This window comes from Nerophis lumbriciformis, linkage group LG08, assembly GCF_033978685.3.
Source record: "Nerophis lumbriciformis linkage group LG08, RoL_Nlum_v2.1, whole genome shotgun sequence".
Taxonomy (NCBI): Eukaryota; Metazoa; Chordata; class Actinopteri; order Syngnathiformes; family Syngnathidae; genus Nerophis; species Nerophis lumbriciformis.
The window spans coordinates 25,542,293-25,564,765 of NC_084555.2; the positions used below are offsets into that span (position 1 = coordinate 25,542,293).

Genomic DNA, 22,473 nt, shown 5'->3' on the forward strand with positions numbered 1-22,473 from the left:
AGCCGAGGGACATCTCTTATCTCCAAACACTTCTTAAGTTGAGGTATCAAGAGAGCCTGGGTCAATGTTGAATCAATTTGCACTTGACATGGCAGATACTCTTTATGACGTCCTTCAAACTGCATGTGGGAGCTTGGAGATAAAGTCCTGGTTGAGTGATCTATCCAGGAAATTAAAAATGGTTTATTTTTTTCATGGTATCCACTTCGAGTCATTGATTAATGGATTGCACCCACCAAAATGTATGTGGAAAGACACTGGCAGCATCCATTCTTCAGACATCATCCCTATTCACAAATACAGCATAATTGTGCAGGTGTCACTCTACAGTCTACATGACCTAAATTAACCCTAAAATAAAAAAAGCAACATTTAAAAAAAAATGTCGATTTGATGGTTCACTGCAATGGTTCTGTGTAAAAACAATAACCATTTGCATAAATAAAGCTATTTCTGCGGCAAATGGTGAATAATGGGCGAAACGTGGTTATAATCCAAGTGTGCGCGATGGATGCAAAGGAGTGGCAGGTTTTGCCAGGACGTCCCAAACTGGAGCAACAGCGACCTCACGTGTCTGACTGTGGACACTGCAGCCAGTGTGGGCTGTACTGTACTGCAAAATGCAGTTAAGCCTAAAAAGTGAGTACAATTCCATTTGTAATTGTTAAAAGGGTATCTTCAGACTGAAAAGCGCACCATTGTTAACTTTTAAGTTTCTGAGAGGTAGAAACAAAGGTGTTGTTTTTAATTTGTTTTTAATTGTAATAACCCTGTCAATCTTTTGGACCATCCTTAGGGATCATGAGACGTATAAATAAATACTTTTGGACATTTTGCTGAAATGTAACTTAAGCATTTACAGAAGTCTTCAAATACATGATGAAATAAGTAATTGTTTAGGTGTTTTACATTCTGTACTTTTGATTTCATTAATTTCCAAATCATCCATTCATTTTCTACCGCTTAATTGTCCCTTTTGGAGTCGCAGGGTTGGCTGGAGCCTATCCTATCCTAGGTGCACTTGGGCGGAAGGCAGGTTACACCCTGGACAAGTCGCCACCTCATTACACAGGGCCGACACAGATAGACAACATTCACACTCACATTCACACACCAGAAGAACCAAATTCACCATATTAAACTCAACATTTTCCCAAGGCCGAATTGTAGACATAGATGCAATATTTCATAGTGTAAAATAGGTTATATTTTATTGATCAAGCATTGATAATTAACTGATTTTGTTTTGTGTATTAGAATTTTGCAGTATAGTTTAGTCTTTGGTCCAAAGTGCAGCTTAAGAACACCCAACTGTGCCCAAGATCCAACCTCCGGGCTGATGATTTTAGCTTGTCCTGAAGAATTTGGAGGTAGGGATGGTGTTCCTGGGATTAAAGGCGTCACCATTTCTCCTCCAAACATATTGCTGGGTATTGTGGCCAAACAGCAAAATGTTTGTTATATCTGACCACATTACTTTCCTCTAGGAGTTCTTATCTTTGGCCATATGATCAGCAGCAAACTTTAGACGAGCCTTAAGGTGTTGCTTCTGGAGCAAGGGCTTCCTTCTTGCATGGTAGCCTTACAGTCCATGCTTGACTGTGGACACTGACACCTGTGTTCCAGCAGCTTCCAATTCATTGCAGACCTGCTTTTTGGTGGTTCTCGGTTGACTCTTGATCACCCTGACCAATTTTCTCTTAGCAGCAGGTGATAGCTTGCGTTTTCTTCCTGATCGTGGCAGTGACAAAACTGTGCCATGCACTTTATACTTACGAACAATTGTGTGCACAGTTGCTCTTGGGACCTTAAGCTTCTTTTAAATGGCTCCAAGTGACTTTCCTGACTTGTTCAAGTCAATGATTCGTTTTTTCAGATCTGTGCTGAGTTCCTTTGACTTTCCCATTGTCACGTTTGTAACCGAGTCTAATGACTGCATCACATAAGCCCTGTTAAAATGGGCTCAGAGAAGTCAACAGGTGTCGTCAATCATAATCACTCGCATGACGTTAAGAGGCCATGCCATGAAGCTAATTTGATTTGATTGTAACTTTTCTACACCACAAAAATGTATAATGTATGTTGCTGTATGTATACTTTTGACCCAGCAGATTTGGTCACATTTTCAGTAGACCCATAATAAATTCATAAAAGAACCAAACTTCATGAATGTTTTTTGTGACAAACAAGTATGTGCTCCAATCACTCTACCACAAAAAAATAAGAGTTGTAGAAATTATTGGAAACTCAAGACAGCCATGACATTATGTCCTTCACAAGTGTATGTAAACTTTTGACCACGACTTTATACATGTGTTCATTATTTTGCAGCTACAAAATAAGCATGGAGCTATATGGTTTTAATTAGGGACTGACACTTAGCCTAGTTAGGCCAGTCATATACTTTATATCTTATGTATACACATATATATATTCTTATTTTAAGTTGTTAACACATTTAAAGTACTTTATATGTAATATTTTTTCTTCAAACATGTTTTGTTTTGATTAATGACTGCACATTGATGTAACATATTGTTACAGTAATTTCTGGCAGTGTCAATCAAAACTAAGCTAAATTAAATAAAATCTTGCAGAATCCTCGGATTTCATAGTTTATGATATTAGACATAATGCTGCTTGGAACATAAAAGTTTGATATAAGTGTCAACTTCCTGTGCATCTCTTACATTATGATTGAAGAGACCAAACAGCCCACTAATTATAACGTTCCTTAAATCATGTCCGGTTGTTTCTCTTTTAATACCAAAAAAAAAAAATGTGTATGGAACATTTGATGATTTCAGAAAGAGAAACCCAATATGTCATGTAGAGTTTATTGGCAATGTTCATTTGACAAACTTATTGAAAGCAACCTCAAAATATTGTGACAGCTTAGAACTGGAAATTGTACAGAAACCTTAGTGTAATCTGAGACGTACACGGTCGATTAGACATGCCACAGAATCTAAAAACTCTTGACGGAACAAAAATGTTTTCCATAACGTTATTGCAGACATGCAATCCAAAGATGATAATAATAATAGTCATTTTGAATAAATATTATATATTTAGATGTATTCTTCTCCAATACATGATAGATCATAGCGTGGGGCTTGTGCCCGTTGCTTTGCCCAGCTGTTCTTCTCCCCCACAAACCACCCGAGAAACTAAAATGATTTGTGCTGCAAGTTAAACTACAAAAAAACAAAAAACTCTGAGGCCTTTTTGCTTGAATAAGTAAAGAAGGTGGGCAGAAGTTACCTAAAAAGAATTGCTCTCGCTGCTATAGTATCAGCAACACTCATTTGGTACAACTATATTGGATCTTGCAAGAACATACAGTACAGCATATGATCATTTCATAGACCTCCTCTTGACTACAACCTCAATCAGAACTCTTAGTCTGAAATTACTCTGAAAAATAGCCAGGGCCCATTCCATTTTCTCACTTTGAGGCGTGTCTGCACTAAACCGACAGCCTGGAAGGTCTTATGTGTATTGCCTTTCTCTTCCTGTCACCCTTAGCAACAGGTTTGCCGAAACTGGTCCAAACTCGATGGGACATCTCCCTAACTGCAAATGGTGATAAGGTGACTGTGTGGACTCAACATGTTAAGCGTGGTTCATCGGACGAGAACGAGCTTTGGGTGGCGGGGGATCGTGGTTGGAGCTCATTCCCAGTTCTCCCAGTCTTCTTCCAACTGTTTGAAAAAAAAAAAAAAAAAAGGGAAGGGAGGCTGGTAAACAAGTCCACATATTTACACTGACTGGATTTAACTAAGCAAATAGTTAAGAGGCTCTTACTTGGATAATTGCTGCATGAATGTTTATGTTTCAGCGGGAAACCTTAACTGACACAATGACTAGCTTCTCGTTTGTTAAACCATGAGTAATGATGAGAAAACATGTTATGCATCTGGTGGTTATGTTCCCTGTGGGTGCTCACAGTAGCAATGTCCTGTGGACTGAGACAATCTTTGGGGGGAGATGTGAGGACTTTTGCCCTTCGAGTGCAATGATGTACAAATTTACAATAGGGAGGACCCGCTGGTTTGAAAGAGGTGTGAAAGAAGTCAACTGTATGAAACCAGGAAGTCATATGGCGAGATTTTGCACCATCACTTTCTGACATCATTCCCTCAAAGATTGTCTTATTCCACACAAAGAGTAGCCATTGGCGACCTGTTGATATGCGGGATGGTCGTTCACTAGGCAACAACAACGCTATCAGGATAGGGAGAGTCCACATTTAAAATGTTGGGCCTTTTGGATAAAATGTGTAATGTCTTCAACAAACAAGAGGAGTCCAGTTGCGTCAATTACACATGTGGATTTACCATGACCTGGATGACTGACAATCTACAGACACATTGCGAAAAATGCTAAAATCTGGTTATGAACTCTACAAATCATTATTAATAAAGTGGAGGATAAGTGTAGCATGTTGGCTGACATTAGGGATGGGTACCGAATTCAGTACTTTTATGGGTACCGACTGAATTCCGTCGGTAAATTAATACGATACCCTATTTCGAATTATTTGTTGCATTTGACATCATGTCCGGTTGCAGACTCGGCACCGCTCTAAGCACTTGGCAGGCAAACAGGCATGTACGTAGAGGACGATTGCCATTGTCAATGCCAACTAGGCCTGGGCTAATATTCGATAAATCAATTAACCAAAGAATGAAAATTAAAGTCGGTAAGTTTTCCAACGTCGATAAATTGCCATCTGCATGCTTCAAGAGCATTCACACTTTTTGTCGCTTTTAGCAGCTACGCACATTTGTACCATAGTGGAGTGAAAAGAAGGGGGTGAATTATCTTATCCTTATTAAGTGACTTTGACCGTTTGTGGAGTGATGTGGGGCCGCTGGCCAGGTAGCATCTCACAGTGCAACTAGTTAGCATGTAGCAGCTAACATGGACAAAATTAACACAAAACCAAATGTCGATGAATATTTCAGTATTAAACATTTGTAACAAGATGAGCCTATCAACTCCGAGAAGCCAGTTTGCCAAATGTGCGCAACTACACCAACGCCCACTTGAAACACAACCACTCGACAGTCCAAAGTCACTTCGCACTCACTTCGTGTTTGGTGAAGAAGTCATGTGACAGGTCAGTGTAAACAAAACAGTGCAAAATCGAGTGCGCTCACAGACATACATAGCCAGAGACATGCTGCCATTTAATACTGTTATAAAAATTACTTTTGTTTTGCATATGAGCACTTTCGTTAAAAAATGCCCTAACTTGATTGTCAGTTAAGTAATGAAGTGAAGTGAAGTGAATTATATTTATATAGCGCTTTTTCTCTAGTAACTCAAAGTGCTTTACATAGTGAAACCCAATATCTAAGTTACATTTAAAACCAGTGTGGGTGGCACTGGGAGCAGGTGGGTAAAGTGTCTTGCCCAAGGACACAACGGCAGTGACTAGGATGGCGGGAGCAGGGATCGAACCTGGAACCCTCAAATTCCTGGCACGGCCGCTCTACCAACTGAGCTCTACCGCCCCAATGTACAACTCTACTTCTGCCTACATGTTCAATACTGCAGTGCAACGTTGTTTGTTAATACTTTATTTAGCTATTTCATTTACTGTAACGATCGTGTATATTTGAGCCCCCCATCCTCTCCTTAAGATATTTTATTAATGAATAATTAATTAATGGTATTATATAAGTAACATTTTGCTAACAGACAAAGAATATTGTATTGTTATTTGTTTGTTTTATTTAACTTAGAGCTTTAAACATTTTCATTTTAACTGCAATGTTAAAATACAGGAAAAATACAAGTTTATTGCATTTGAAAGGATATACTGTACATGCAATATTATTATGTATTACCAGTAAATCAATGGTTAATTTGGTCTCATGAAAATAATGGCAATAATATTGTTAAATGGATGCACTAAACTCACAATTAATGTGTCCTGTGGACGCACCTCATTTTTCCCATGAAAATCGATACATTGTGAACATTAAACAACTCGCTATAACCACAGTAACTGGCAAAAGAAACCTTGTTGGTAGCAGACAGGACAAGCGCATCTACTGGGCACAAACGGAATACCCTGTACAAAGTATTGCGACATGCTAATTCAGTCGCTAGCAAGACAACTAGCCAGCCTATCACTGCGGATTTCATTTCAGCAACTAAAAATACGAACGTCATAGTAAATAAACCTACGTTAGAGGTCACACTGGACCCTCTACAGTTTGCCTACCGGCAGAACCGGTCCACTGAGGATGCAGTCAACACCGTCATCTACACCACCCTCACCCACTTAGAGGGCAAGGACACCTATGCCAGGCTATTATTCATCGACTACAGCTCTGCTTTTAACACGGTCATCCCACAAAAACTCACTGCCAAACTCCTCATTGTTGGTCTGACACCGGCTGTCTGTGACTGGGTCCTGAACTTTCTCACAAACTGGCCCAAGTCAGTCAGAGTCGGCAACCAGACATCAGGCACACAGGTTCTAAGCATAGGGACCCCCCAAGGCTGCGTGCTGAGCCCCCTATTGTACACCCTCTTCACACATGACTGTGTGGCCTCCCAGAACAACACCAGTATCATCAAGTTTGCAGATGATCTACGGTCGTCGGACTGATCACCGGGGGAGCTGAGGCAGCGTACAGAAGGGAGGTAGCGGAACTGGTGGCCTGGTGTCAGGATAATAATCTCTCCTTGAACACAGACAAGACCAAGGAGATGATTGTTGACCCACGGAGAAGGAGTGCACAGTACACACCTCTGTACATAGGGGGGGACAAAGGTGGACAGGGTGAAAACCTTTAAATTCCTCGGGACCCACATCAGCGAGGACCTCACCTGGGATCACAACACCCAACAAACAATAAAGAAAGCCCAGCAGCGACTGTACTTCCTAAGAACGCTGAGAAAATTTGGCATGCCACCTAAAATTCTCAGCAACTTCTATAGACGTACGGTTGAGAGTGTCCTTACCAGCTCAATCACGGTCTGGTATGGAAACTGCACTGCTAAGGACAGGAAGGCACTCCAGCGAGTGATTAAAACTGCTCAGTACATATCAGGAGCAGCCGTCCCCTCACTACAGGACATGTACTCTACCAGGGCCACCAGAAGAGCACACAACATCATAAAGGACAGTACACACCCCCAGCACAGTCTCTTCAGCCTCCCACCATCAGGCAGACGATACAGGAGCCTGAAGTCCAGGACTACGAGACTGACAAACAGTTTCTACCCACAGGCCATCAGGCTTGTGAATGCTAACTTGTGAATGCTAGCTCCCCCCCGTTTTACTTTTATCTTTTTGAACAAAAGACAGCTACCATGACCACCCCCGAACTGTGAACCATCACTGTAGACACTTTTCATCTTTGATCACTAAAGACACTTTAACTGCTGCTGTGACCCAAGGTCACCTCCATATTTATACTGTTGACTGTCAATCAGAATGTGCAATAATGTTATGTTATTTACTGTGCCTTGTATATACATTTTTATTTTTATTTCTATTTTTAGCTAAGTACCGTGTGACTTGTTGAAGGGCGGACTAGCAAAGTAAGATTTTCATTGTACGGCAAACTGTCTGTTTAACTGTGCATATGACAATAAACAATCTTGAATCTTCTGTGATCAAATTAATAAAACAATTAATTGCATGTCAGCATATTATTGTAGCTGTATTTTCTGCTCCAACTGCCTCTGCACTCCTCCCTGATTCTGATCAGCCTAGACAGAGTACCTCAACATGAATACACAAAAGTACCAAAAATGTATACCGTTGTTTGTCTATATGAGCCCTTTGATTGGCTAGTCACCAGCACACCTTTAACCCGAAGTCAGCTGGAAAAGGCTTTAATCAGCTCACTTGTGACCCTGATGGGAGACAAGCCGCATAGAAAATGGATGGATGTACAGTGGGGATATTTTACACTGTGGTCCGGATCTCATGTAATCAATACAATGAAATAAGAATGCAGCTATGGCAGAAACAAAAGTTGTGACATTGCAGAAGTTTGGCAGTGAATGCGTGCTGCAATAAAGCAAAAGGCAGCCCAAAAAAATATCAGCGTGTGACCTTGTTTTTTGGCCAGGCATTGTACACTAATTTTGGAATCAAGATGGAAAGAAAACACAAACCTCTCCAGATGCTTCAATTTTGGAGAGTGCCAGTTGCACTTCCTCTTCTGTCATATCCAAATCAAAGTCTTTCTCCCAGTCCTCGCTCACATCAGTGCTGGAGCCTGGAGGACAAATGACGGATAGCAGTTATCAACAACTTAGTGTCACCTCAACTTAGTATTTAGTTGAAAACACATTAGCAGTAAAAGTAATCCTTATTAATCAGGAATATTTAACTGTTGGAGTTGAGTTCTAAACTTGGGAGACAAAAATTGTTGCAGCAAATTCCCAAAAAAACACTAGAGTGTTCCTGTTGTAGAGAACCTTTTTGACCTCGGAGCACAACCTTTTCACTACAGAGGGGCCCAAAGACCACTCAAATATTAACACTGAATTAAGTTTTAGAATTAGTTTTTCTGAGTTAGTTTTAATCATATTCAATAATTGTATCTACCGTAACATACTTGCAGTCTAACCAGACAAACCCAGTCAAATAATCACAAAGATTAATATCAAGACTTAGGTCAGGCTGATTACACAAAAACATTTATCAGATATACTGCAAAAGAAGGGACTCATAAAAACTGATGAAAAATATATGTACATACAATTACACAGTGCTAAAATAGAAAATATTTTAAATACATTTGATAATAAATAATAATGATATACGTGTCTATGAATGTTTTCTTCCAGGTCATTGTCATCTCAGGGCATTTAATCGATCGAAACTGGACAGTTTGGTTTGTCTTAGAAGACGTTTCGCCTCTCATCCGAGTAGCCTTCATCAGTTCATGCTAATAGACTTATAGATTGGTCAGATGTAGACTAAATCTAGACTAAACTAAACTTGTGAGCACGAACTGATGAAGCCTACTCGGATGAGAGGCAAAACGTCTTCGAAGACAAACCAAAAAGTCCAGTTGCGATCGATTAAATGCCCTGAAATGATATACAGTATATGCTTCCTAAATAAACTGTCAATACAATTAAAGTGCACAGGAAAATACAGCTTCAGCACTTTAGTCATAATTTTTGCGCTTAAGAAACTTCTCTATGACGTTAGCTCCAGACTTCTTCTATTTGTTTGATATTGGCATTACTGCCTCAAGTGGTGGAAAAGTGTATTACAGCTAAGTACCACAAAGGCCCATACAGCTGAGAAACAGATATATATTGCGACTCTCTAGGGGGTGCTCGTGGCCAAAAAATGGTTAAGAAACACTGGTATAGAGGACATTGGGCCACAGTAAACACATTGGCAGATCCTTGCAGTGACATTTTAACCTTGCTAGCAAACATAGAACACTGGGGTCCAAACTTGTGATTTACATAACTGAGGCATTTCTCAATGCACCCCTCAAAGTCATGTACTTTTTGGCAGCTATAAAGTTTGTTTTGTTGTAGCTTGTTTACTTCAGATGCAGTCAGTAGTTATTTGTTCAGCTTTTTTAGTTATACGAGTAGTGGTTCCATTATAGAGCCTCTTTTTGTCATTTGGGCTATTCAACTGGTGGTGGCCCGCGAGTTCAGTTAAAAAAAACTTGTGAGAGACTCACATTTTTGCAGCAGATTACCGGTATTAAAAACACTAGAGTGCTGTCCTCGAGATGATCTTTTACAAGTTTATTTTTTTGCAGAAGGTCCTTAGGAACAGAAGAGTGTTCCTGTAACTCTGACAAAATAAATAGACCAAAATCAAATATCTCCTGTAGAAGACGCTGGTTCTCCGGAATATACAAAATTAAACTAATAGTGAAACGAGAAGTCCGGTCCCCCGGTCTTTAGTTTTCTGGAAACGTGGCCCCCAGAATATTTTAGTTGAAAATCAAGTATATAAGTGAATGTTAGCACTTCACAGCTAAATAAAAAATAAATATCATTAACAACTAATTGTACCTTTCAAGCCGTTCTTAGAAGACGTTGACTTCCCGCTGTCAGAGTTGAGCTCAAACACCCTCAAGTCTTGAGGACCCTCTTCCTGTACAGCCTCTACTTTAGGGATCCTTGCCGAACCCTCGTCAACAATCACCTGCGGCAGGGTGCCAGCCTCCACTTGGCCATCAGGAGCCGAGACATTCTGTGCAGGCTTTTGTTTCTGTTGCGTCTTGTCTCCATCATCTATAGTGACCTCTGCCAGATTCTTTGCCAGCTTAGTTACAACGGGCTCTGGCCGCACCTCCAGCTGCGTTGGCAGGCTCACACTGTCGCTGCTAATGGAGGGGGTGGTGTCGCGCTCTTCACTGGGAGACGTGACCGGATTCAGGTGTGTGGTTTCTACATAGGCCGGGGTGAAGCTGTTTTCCGATGGGGGCGGGAAATTAAGATGATATGATGATGATGTGGTGCCGAGAAAGTCATCTAACAGAAACAAGTAGTCAAACGTGAGGAAACGAAAAATAAGCGATTTGTATTTGCTGCCAACATACCCTCCTCCTCCCAGCCGAGGGTCTCAGTGTGGGAAGTTTGTTCTGCCCTCTGCTTCAGCGCCAATCGCCGTGCCTCGTCCTAACACAACAAAACCTTTTTTTTTAATATTTGCTTTAACAAATTCACTTACATTACACTGCAAAACCTGACATCTAAGAACAAAAAAGATAATTTGTTTTAATATGTTAAATAAAGAGGTATATTGTTAGGTTTTTATTGATACCAAAACTGATATTCCTTATAAATAGACTCTTATTGGTACTAACTGTAATTTGGTGTAAATAAAGATGTTAAAAGATAATTTTTTTTTTCCATTTGTATTAGCACTAGAGCAGGTAACACCAGCAACATCATGTAACATCTCTCAGCAGGTAAGTCTTTTCTCAACGCCTGCCTTTTAACCCTTAAGCAAGTCAATTAGGTTTGTGATACAAGGCAGTTGCTAACATCATCACTGTGTAATGGCCACACAGATCCATCACTGAGTATATACGGTAGATGTTTCTATTAGTCACAATTCTACCTAGCTAGGAAAAAGATTCATGTTTTGCTATCTATAATATATCATATTTATCAATACAATCAATTAGCATGTATTTAAAGTACCAGAAGAGTGGAAAAACAAGTTGCCTCTATATTGAAGGTATTATCATGTGTATCTGATTTAAAGACTTCCAAAGTTTGCAAATAAATAAATATGATCAAAATAGTATCAATCTTACAGAGATTCCTGATTAATTTTGAGAGATAGTGGGGAAACCAGTCACGTTATCGCGTGACGTCGCGTTAGGAACCAAAGATCCCTTCCCCATCAACAACAACGCTTATCAAGCAGACTTTGTGAGAACCAACGATTACTTCTGAAAAATTATGATTTAGGACGTATACCGGTATCTTTGATCCTGAACACAAGGAGGACGAGCAATACGTTTTAGAAGCCGACTGCTACCCAACGGATGCAGCTTTATTGTGACACTAGCATCCGCAATATTGTTAGGTGCTAAACATAGAAACTAAACATTTTAAACCATAATAACACAAACACTTACTGTAATATTTACACTTTGGCTGGGATGCCGATCGACGGAACAGTCACATAATCCTGTTTGGATGAAGAATTAATGCCAATCCTCATGAAGGGTTAAAAAAAACGTTCCTGCGGGAAGCGTCTTTTGGGGCCTTTTTCGCCATCTCGCGGGGATGTGAAAGTCGACCAGCCTGTCGGATCATGGCCACATTTGTCTACTACCAGGTGAGAGATGCATCTAGAATTTACTTTTAGAAAGTTTGAGACAAAGCAAAAGCAGCCGCTATATAGTATAGTTTGTCTGCACTGGCGGTTTTAATAACAATATCACTGATATTTGGCAAACTTTCAGGTCACGACATGTAAAGGGAGTATTGTTGGTGCTTTCTGGATGTTTTTGAAGAGCGTATAATGAGCGCAACGGAGGAACCTCAGTCTGTTGACTCAATTGTTTGCTATTTATTTACGATTTCGAAAGCATAAAAAGAGCCAAGCATATGTGTTCTTAACTTACATCAGGGACAGGCAACAGCGGAGGATTTTAGGATGAATGTGCATGTACAAGTCAGTCTGCCCCACAACAAGAGGATAGAGAAAAAGAAGGAACTTAATGACTCCAACTGAATAAAAAATGGCGAACTCGCACAAAGCTCTTTGGGTAAACCTCTACCATATATGGAAATATCCGCTGACGCAACTTGGGCAAAATACGTTACTAATGTCTCGAAAAACGGCTCGTTTGGATCGAGTTTGGAAGAAGGCAAGATTATTTTATGAATATTGCTGTCATGCCTCCATGGTTTGATTTAAATTTTTTGGGACATATGGGGGTCCCAAATACAGGTAAGAACAACTGAGAAAAGTTGGTTTTGATTAATAGGACCCCTTTCAGTAATATGTACACAAAACTTAGAATACTTCAAATAAGCAACATTAGTTATATTTGTTTTTAAATCAGACTGTGTGGATATTACTGTCTTTCCTGACATATTAATCCATTTGCTAATACCACTTCCTAGCTGGTTAGTCACTGATGTAACACGGTTCCAGTTAGACTTTGTTGAAATGTGCAAAGCATTTATTCTTTACTTGTTTCTTACTAGTCCTGTCCCCCTTCCTCCTCCGTGTGTCTGTGCTAACACAGATAATACATAACATTAAAAGAATGGTTCTCTTCTGGTTTGTTAGAACCAAACCTTAGCATTAATGTCGCATTTTAGAACCGTCTGTATTACTTTATTTTGAATACGTAAATAATCGATATTTGGACATCTGTCCATCGATACAGAATCATCCACGCTCTATTGTGATGCATCGGAGAATCTATACATTTTTCCAACCTCTACTCCTCACTTATTTTCACATAGCATTCCATGCCGCCTTTAAGGTAACATTCCACTGTTAAGAAAAAGGAGCATGTGCAAGAAGAATGTATACATTATCTGAACAACTTCAAAACCCTAAGCACATTTAGATTTCTTTCCACAAATTTTTTTTTCTCGATAGGTTCTGTAAAAAATGTATGTTTTGTCTACTTTTAAATTTAAAATTTGACGTATACAAACGAGGCAGCAGGTGGCAACAAACGTTGAAAAATAAATTGCCATGCCGGGTTACTAGACCACAAGAGTTTCTCAGGTTAGTTCTAAGTTTACCTGCTCCAGCTGGAATACTTTGTAGAAGTATCTGTACCAGAACTCTGAATGGGCCACTGCTGCCGGTACCTTTAAAAAAAACATCCCACAATATACACAGCTCTACAGATTGTTGGATATTTTAGTTAAAAAACAAACTGCAGTAAAGGCAGCATCACAACAGTAAGCATACCATTTTGGTGTAAAGCGCTCGTATTGAGGGACTGCTGACCAAAAGCTCTGAGATATCTCCTTTCTTTTCCTCCATACTGAAGGTTGACAGCCAGTTGTCAAACAGCTCTGGGGGGCCTGGGGGGAATAGGCAAAACCAAGTTGAACTGACAAACTTTGCAATATGTATTAATATATGTATCCATCACCACACAAAGTACCTCAAAACTAAACATCAAAATTTCTTATGATAAAGATGTGGTATTGCTATTAAGACGGACAACAATAACGAGGGACTCAGCACAAAAATGCGAAAAGACAAGTTAAAAAGTTTGTCTTTCTTCATAAGAGTATTGAGTCTCCTGGAGAAATGTATGCAACTCTCATGGCAACAAAACGTGTTACATTGTGCAATCAATGAAACCATGATTAAAGATGCTCAAGTGAGCTGAATTCACTTTGTGATAATGTTCTAACAGTAATATGTGTCCCTAGAGGCTGTTAAAGCCCATTAAAAGTGAGAAAATGTTTTAATCTCCCCAACTTGCTTGCTCCAATTTTAGGAAAAGAGGCACTCAATGGAGCTACAGTCACACAAAATGGAGTGTTTCCAGTAGAGCTTAATAAAAACACTTGTAAAATGTCCAGATACCAGCATCAAGGTTAGATTTGGGCAACAGATATTGAATACACCATTGTGGGCAATGTTTCCTCAAATTGTTCATGTGCTTGAGCAAACGCAAAAACTCCCTGAGCATTCAGTGGAGCACATCTGAGCAACATCAGACGTTCACACTGTGGCTATACCAGCATCACACCTGTCCCAAACCTGACTTAATAACAAGTTAAATGTTTTATTCCATCCATCCATCCATTTTCTACCGCTTGTCCCTTTTGGGGTAACGGGGGGTGCTGGAGCCAATCTCAGCTGCATTCGGGCGGTAGGCGGGATACACCCTGGACAAGTCACCACCTCATCACAGGGCCAACACAGACAGACAACATTCACACTCACATTCACACACTAGGGCCAATTTAGTGTTGCCAATCAACCTATCCCCAGGTGCATGTCTTTGGATGTTTTATTATAATAATCAAATCACAACAGTCATTTTCATGAGATTATTTTCCAATATAAGTGATTTGGCCCACTTACAATGAAAATAACAAAAAGCTGTGTACTAGTATTTTATGCCTGGATGGGGGTCCTACTTTGGAAATTAATTTGTACCCCTTTCAGAATTCACATTTAGTTCCCCTTAAAACATTTTCATGTTGTACAATAAGATGTAAGCATGGGATTAAGTGTACATTCCTGTAACTTTCGGTCTGTAAAATATATATTTTTAATAGCATTTATGTAATCTAATAACAGCATTTTCATGATAAACATCCATAAATTAACATTCTTAATAAATGACAGCAGAATAAGCACACAGCTGATTGAGGAGTCATAGTTTAACAACCTGGCATTTACACTTTGTGTGGTGTTGGGGGTTGTTCGACTTTTTGTGCGGCCATAAACGCATCAGTGGCTCAGTGTTATGAGTGTGTGTTTATTGGTAGAAGTGAGAGAGAAAGCGAGCGGCTGCTGTTGATGTGACAGATGACAAAAAGTTGGTTTTGGCCTGGTTTGTGCAGGAGAAAATGACCAGTTTTTCTAGATATATTTTGTTAACAAATGTTTTTAGTGTGGTTACAGCCGAATATAAACAGTTTTGCTCAATAACGTGATCGATGGAATCCCTGTTCTTTTGAAAAGGTCTCGACAGACGTAACAATAATTGAACAGTGTTGACGAACATTGTTTTATATGTTAGGGCCGCATTGCAAAATCTGACAAAACAAATAGTTGTGTTTATTTTGTTTAGAGTTTGGATTGGCTTTTATTTTGTGCGTGACCTAGATTTGGTGGGCGCAGAGGACACCGATTGTGGCACCTCCGAGTTGTAACAAAAAAGTCGAAAAATTGTATAGGATGGGACCTTTAAGGACTAAAAGTATTTTTCAGGCAGTGATGTCTCATAATGACCTGAAGGAGGTACCCTTGTTGGATTTTGTGATGCCTCCCAACGTGCCATCACTGATGATGAGGGAGATTAAGGGTTGATTGCTCATAAATACATTGTATGACCAGCCTGTAATCGTCTCAGTCTAAAGTACTTCCAAGATAATGAAAAAGTAAAGTAAATAAACACTATTTGATTTTAGTATGGACTTGGGAGTCACGTTATTGTGTTTACATAATAAAATGCTAAAAACAATAGGTGGAGTTTATTGCCCTTTAAAGGGAAACTGCGCTTTTTTGAGAATGCTGTCTATCGTTCACAACCATTGTGGGAGACAAGAACACACACGTCTTTTATTTTTATTTTAAAGATGATAAAAAACGCTTGCAAGATGCGGCTAATGGGACTCACCGTTGTAGCCTTCATAGCCCTCTGAAACAACTTCAAAACCCTCTATCAACGTTTTGTATACACGCTGCAAGTATATATAATGTAGTAATAGACATGTTTATAACAATATATAATCTCTTCAACATTTACCGTATTTTGGTCATTTTAAGCAATACCAGAACTTCTTTCTTCAGCGCCTTTATTTCTGCACTTCGCATTTGCGGAAACTAACACTAGTGTGATCTAATCATGGTAGACTTTGTAATAGACAACGAAGACTACCATTTTTGGACAAATGAGGATTTACAACCTTATCTTTTTGAAGCTAAATATACGGAGGATTAACTGCTGCTTATAGAAGCGAGCACGAACAGAGGGTGAAATGTTGGAGCAGACGAAAGCCGAGAGAGTGAGGTCGGCGTGGCTTGGTCACGCTGCAAATGTGAAACTTGGAGCCAAGCTAAGCCAAAGTAATGGTATGCTTACGCAAATCAACTGTAAACGTCCCCGACCAGATGGACTAAACAGACAACTGTCCATCGAGGAAGTCACTATGATCTTATTCATGATACATGCAGCACATCAACGTACACTACACTACATAGACTGTCGAGCTAGCTGTGTACAAACAAAAAATTAAACGTGAGCTAATACTTTACAGATACTGTAATGTAATTGTTCATGTTTTTCCGTCAGTACAGATTGTTGTCCTATTGCATGTTGTTGTGCATTACAAACTCAAAAGCCATTCAGTTGTTGATGCAGTTGCTAGCTTACGGCAAATGCCGTAGCATGGCAATGTCTTCCTACACTAGCAAAATAGTTCCTCAGTGTTTGCTCTTACAATATCAATGTTTGATATAGCTTAGTAACTATACAGGTTACGGAATGTAATTGAAGTATTTGCTGGCGGTTTTTAGATGCATTTTCAAAGTGATTTAGAGGCAGAATGCATTGCTCCCATTAGCTATATTACTAGCCACGTAGTACAAGACGATTATTAAAAATTAGTATGCAGAACAAAAATACTTTTGTCTTGTCTTTCATAAGGATTGTGAATGAATGATGAAGTGCAGTTCCCCTTTAAGTGCATTTTGTAGCCATGTGCTGTGATGTGTATGTTTCTAAAGTATGTAGCATATAGTGCTTGATGGCTTGAGATTGGTTTCTTTCTGTGTAAGTTTTTCTACACCAAACTTATCCAAACATGTCTTTGTCACACTGGAACAAGGTTGGAGGTATACAATTGTCCAATTGGTCTTAAAAAGATGATCTTTTAAGATTCAGGGTAAATAGGGATATTAGTTCTGCTTGTAATTAATAAGTGTGTCTGGACACTTTTGTCAATACGGTACCTAAAAACAAACAACATGTCGACTTACCATCAGGCTCATTGCAGTATGTGGCGGGGTCAGCCTGCAGACTGTAGAGACGTGCCTGTAAGGACAACAAAGGCTTAACTTTGATTGTATTTGAATGTGTGGTTGCTTATTTGAGCTTCATTTTGCCCCACAATAAAGCAAAACACGACTCTGCCAGAGGAAAGATGGTCTTTTGTACACGTTTCCTGGTTATCGTACCCCAGTCGACTTGAGAGGCCCCCACACAAACTCATGCAAATGACGCGTGTGCAACTACGCCCGAGCCTAGACTGACAAACAAACAAGTGACGAGACACAGTAAGGTGTTTGTGTGTGTGCGTGGATGTGTCTGTAAAAGAGTCTGTGTCCATTTTGTGTTGAGCTGTTTGAAAAAGCATTATGTGTTTGATACAAAACTTTTTGCATACATTTTCTGCTGTGATTAATTGTCTATTGGCAATTAATTATGCATAAACTACAAACAAAATGTGATTCATAGCGATTCAATATTTTCATCGTTTGACAGCCCTAATAAAAACACAACTGGACGTGAGAATGTACACACCAGTTCGATATAGAAGAAACCCCAGGTCAGATCAATGCCTACCTTTAAACTGTCATAGATTTCTGTCGTTCCTGCTGGTGTTGCCACCAATGTGATAACATCGCAGTCGATGGTTTTATCAGGGGGTGGAGCGAGTGTGTCTGTTATGACTCCTAGGAAACTAGAGAGGCTCTTCTTCATCTTTTCTGTGGTCTCTGATGAGCCTTCAACCTGGAAAGGAACATTTTGTGAACTATGCATTTTTCGAAGTCCAAGCGCTATCTTCTTCAAAATGTTACCGGTACATTAACCGCCAGAGGATCAAATTTAGACCATGAACCAATGTAACGATGTGGGACAGCATTAGAAAAGTATTGTATTTTGTCATCTCTTTCAAGGCTGCTCGTTGTGCTTAGTAGACACATTTGCATGGTGTGGGAAAAATGCTATGGTATGCAGTAGGGTGTAACGATAAACTAACTGTATTAACAATAACCGCGGCAAAACTCCTGGCGGTAGCCTTTTCAAATTCAAATTTTCAAAAAACCGTGATTGATGACTACACTTTGATAAAGTCACGGACTGACTGGCGCCAGGTCCTTAACATAAAATAACATATTTCCCTATTAAGAAGTGACATACCCCAATCAAAACTTAATTCAACACATTGCTGTCTGAGCAACTAAGCTATTCAATTTTGCACATTGAACCTACAAACTGTACTCGCTTAGAAGAGGAATATGAAGCGAATACGTTTTTACGATGTGTTCAAGGACCACTGAACAGAGTATGATGCTAAAACGCCAGCCAGAAATAATAAATGATAGTAAACATAATAATAATAAGCTTTATTGGTTGCGCTTCTATGGACTATTTTCATTTAAATATATCTCTACAATATAAACCAATATTAAAAGCTAAGCCATTAAAACAGATAAAATCAGAATCAGAAGTACTTTATTAATACTAAGACTAAAACATTATCAGTAAAGCACGATCAATATAAAACATGCAAATTGGTGGATTTTCTAACAGTGAGTCTATTTAGTTTAATTATTTAAGAAAAATAACTTGGTCAAAAGATTTCAGAGTGTGTATTAATACTTGTTGACTACATTCAACGATACCGCAATAACAATGATAACCGTGATAATTTTTGTCACGATAACCGATATATGAAACTTTTATATTGTTACATCCTATTATAGAGATATTGACTAGTAAAATAGTTTCTCAGTTGAGTTATGTTTTCAGCCTTTCCACCTGACAACAGCCCTTCCCCTTCAATTCTAGTCAATTTTGCAATGACCATATGACAGTGACAGAAGTGACAACTTACCGCAAGTTTGTTTTTGACAGCAGTGGCTGTGGCCACAATTGAACAAGCAGTGTCATGCTGCATCACAGTGGAGAACTCAGTCAAGTCTCGTTTTATAAAATCTAAGGCCTCGGATGACTGTAAAGAAAAGTCAATGATTACACTGCTGTCACATAGGACCAAATTTGCAATAATGCTGTAAATTGCTGGTTGACAAAGTAGCAGTATTTAAAACAAATAGAGACACCAAATTGTTGTTTGGGTGTGATCCTAGGGCTGGGCTAATAAAACAATATCAATATACAGTTGCAAGAAAATGTATGTTAACCCTTTGGGATTACCTGGATTTATGCATAACTTAGTCATAAAATGTGTTTTGATCTTCATCAAAGCCACAACAATAGACAAACACAGTCTGCTTATATTAATACCGCACAAAAAATTATAGGTTTTCATCTTTTTAATGAACACAATAGGTAAACATTCCCAGTGCAGGGTGGAAAAAGTATGTCAACCCCTAGGCTCATGATTCCTCCAAGAGCTGATTGTAGCCAGGACTCAGACAACATGGAGTCTCATCAATGTGACAGGATCATATGTGTTGGTTAAAGCTGCTCTACCCTATGAAAACACACACCTGTGATAAGTGCGCTGTTCTCAAGAAACATTGCCTGATGTGAACCATGCCTCGTAGAAAAGAGCTCACAAAAGATCTACGATCAAGAATCATTAACTTGCATTAAGCTGGAAAGGGTTACAAAAGTATCTCTAAAAGCCATGATGTCCATGGTAAGACAACTGTCTACAAATGGAGAAAGTTCAACACTGTTGCTAATCTCCCTAGGCGTGGTCGACCTGTCTGCCAACTGAAGCTCAACAGAGGATGGGTAATGCAACAGGACAACGACCCCAAGCATAGAAGTAAATTAACAACAGAATGGCTTCAACAGAAGAAAATACGCCTTCTGGAGTGGCCCGGTCAGAGTCCTGACGTCAACTCGATTGAGATGCTGTGGCATGACCTCAAGAGAGCGATTCACACCAGACATCCCAAGAATATTGCTGCACTGAAACAGTATTGTGAAGAGAAATGGTCCAAAATTACTCCTGACCATTGTGCAGGTCTGATCTGCAACTACTGTAAACGTTTGGTTGAGGTTATTGCCGACACATACTCACAAGTTGCAAAACCAGCCTCACTCAGGGGCGATATACTTGGCACCACAACCAAGTTTTAAAAAGCCTTGCTTCCACACTGGAGGTAAAACGATCCAACATCAATGCACTACCACCACCAACATCTAAGACCTCATGGAGAACTACCTTTGTCCGTGAAGGGGTCACAGTTGCCGGGCGCAACGTTAACCCGTCAGAGAGAAGTCAGCTGTGTCCAGCACGCGACTGGAAGATGCTGGCAGATGTTGGCAAACAGCTGATTTTCCCCACCGAGATCGCCACTACCACTTTGAGGCCTGGCCTAGTGCTCTGGTCCCCTTCCCACAAAAAGGCCTTCATTGTTGAGCTCACTGTACCCTGGGAGGAATCCATGGAGGAGGCATATAAGAGGAAATATTTGCAGTATTCCGAGCTGGCCGCGGAAGCTCAAAATCGCGGCTGGAATACTGAAGTCCGCCCTGTGGAGGTTGGGTGCAGAGGCTTCATGGGAACCTCTACCGCAAAACTGCTGAGGGACTTGGGAGTCAGGGGTCAGTGCCTGCGTACAGCCACCAAAGCCTCATCTGAAACAGCCGAAAAGAGCAGCCGGTGGCTCTGGCTGAAGAGGAATGACTCCAATTGGGCCCCCAAATAGTGCATCAGGAGGTATGCAGTCAGGCAAAGCTGACTCAGGGAACCGGACGCCCCTGCCATGCATAGTTCCCTAAAAGGTCTGCCAACAAGGTGACTTTTATGGCTAATTGGGCTTGGGTTGCAAGCTCAGGTCTGATCATCCTGTAGCTGGCCGCCTCTGGAGAGGGTGTATAGTGTTAAAGGCCGAAACACCCAGTGGCCGAGAGGAACACTACTGATGATGCGCACCCGTAAATTTTATCCGTCAGGCCTTCCATTCATGTTCACTGTTCTAGTCATTTTAAGGTGTTAAGTGATTTTATGCATGTGTTTCGCACAAGAGGTAGAACATCTCACTCTGTGTTTTCTGGAATCTGCCAAAGGATCAACCAGTTATTAAATCCAAGGGTTCACATGCTTTTTCCACCCTGCACTGACAATGTTTACATGTTGTGTTCAATAAACAGATGTAAATCTATATTTTTTGTGCGGTATTGGTTTAAGCAGATTGTGTCTGTCTATTGTTGTGACTTTGATGACGAGCAGAATCCATTTTATCACCAATTTATGCAGAAATCCAAGTAATCCCGATGAGGTAGCGACTTGTCCAAGTGCAGCTGGGATAGGCTCCAACACCCCCCGCGAACCCGAGAGGGACAAGCGGTAGAAAATGGAAGGATAGCTGGATATATATTCAACCTAGCAATCACTATTCTGCATAATAGTAGGAATGTGTTACCTTGTCTTTGACGGCCTGGAAGCTTTGTTGAAGCCAGCCTGCTCCCCACCAGCCTTCTCTGTCATCACACGCACAAAGAATAGACATTAACTAATTCAAACAAGCACAGCGACTGATTAACATTTAACTAAAACCCACAATGTCAACAACAAACTCACCATACGACTCGAGGCAACATTTCTGGAATACATCGACTTCGGACTTCTATTATTTGGCTAACATTTAAATGGCAGTTTGTTTTAAGTACTACGCATACCATACGCTTCGATGTTATAAATTACTAGCATTTGCCACGATAGTACATAATTATACTGCTTAAATATTCATGCAAGCCAGTGGCATAAAACAACGTTAATGTTAATTGCTCGATTTTTTTTTAGAATAATGTTTTTAAAGACCAAACGTATCCAAGCTAAGCTAACGCTAGCAAGGCTATATTTTGTAAACAAATGCACTTCCTGAAACGATTCCGGCCATTGTGCAGCACGGTTGTTTGAATATTACAGTTTAAAGAAACACTAAAAGAAACACATCAACAAAAATATACATAAATATCCACAGTAATTAGCAAAATGAACTTTAAAAGTAAAGTTCATGCTCACCCTGATTCAGCCATCTTCAGATGATGACATCATCAGTGTTTACTGAACTATAACCCCAGTCACGTTGGAAAAATACACACGTCACAAAACGTGAAAACATGTGGCTGAACAGTATCATACATTTATATTATGTAAAATATAACACGGCATAATCAGATTACATTTTTATTTGATGTATCCATTTGTTTTTATTTGAATTTCCGTACTCGTCATATTACGTTTTACTACGGAAGCTGCAAACGCCCAAAATAGACGGCAACGCTAAAGACGTGGTATAGTTGCACTGGCAGACGTGGGAGTTGGATATGAATTAGTATAACTATTACGGCG

The 22,473-nt window shown here is 39.9% G+C and overlaps 1 protein-coding gene across 2 annotated transcripts; it reads right to left on the reverse strand.

Moving 5' to 3' along the window:
• Positions 1 to 2,821: 2,821 nt before the first annotated feature.
• On the reverse strand, positions 2,822 to 22,240 carry bsdc1 (BSD domain containing 1). Of its 2 annotated transcripts, none has more exons than XM_061968528.2 (11): positions 22,144 to 22,240; positions 21,542 to 21,599; positions 19,036 to 19,152; positions 17,760 to 17,927; positions 17,174 to 17,228; positions 13,415 to 13,530; positions 13,243 to 13,311; positions 10,560 to 10,638; positions 10,030 to 10,491; positions 8,149 to 8,252; positions 2,822 to 3,704 (listed from the first exon to the last, which is right to left on the reverse strand). In XM_061968528.2, the coding sequence occupies exons 1-11, from the start codon at positions 22,155 to 22,157 to the stop codon at positions 3,675 to 3,677; spliced, it is 1,272 nt and encodes a 423-aa protein (XP_061824512.2). In that variant the 5' UTR covers positions 22,158 to 22,240; the 3' UTR covers positions 2,822 to 3,674. The 2 variants fall into 2 exon arrangements, with proteins under 2 accessions (XP_061824512.2, XP_061824513.2); XM_061968529.2 differs by lacking the exon at positions 22,144 to 22,240 and adding an exon at positions 21,700 to 21,772.
• Positions 22,241 to 22,473: the final 233 nt, after the last annotated feature.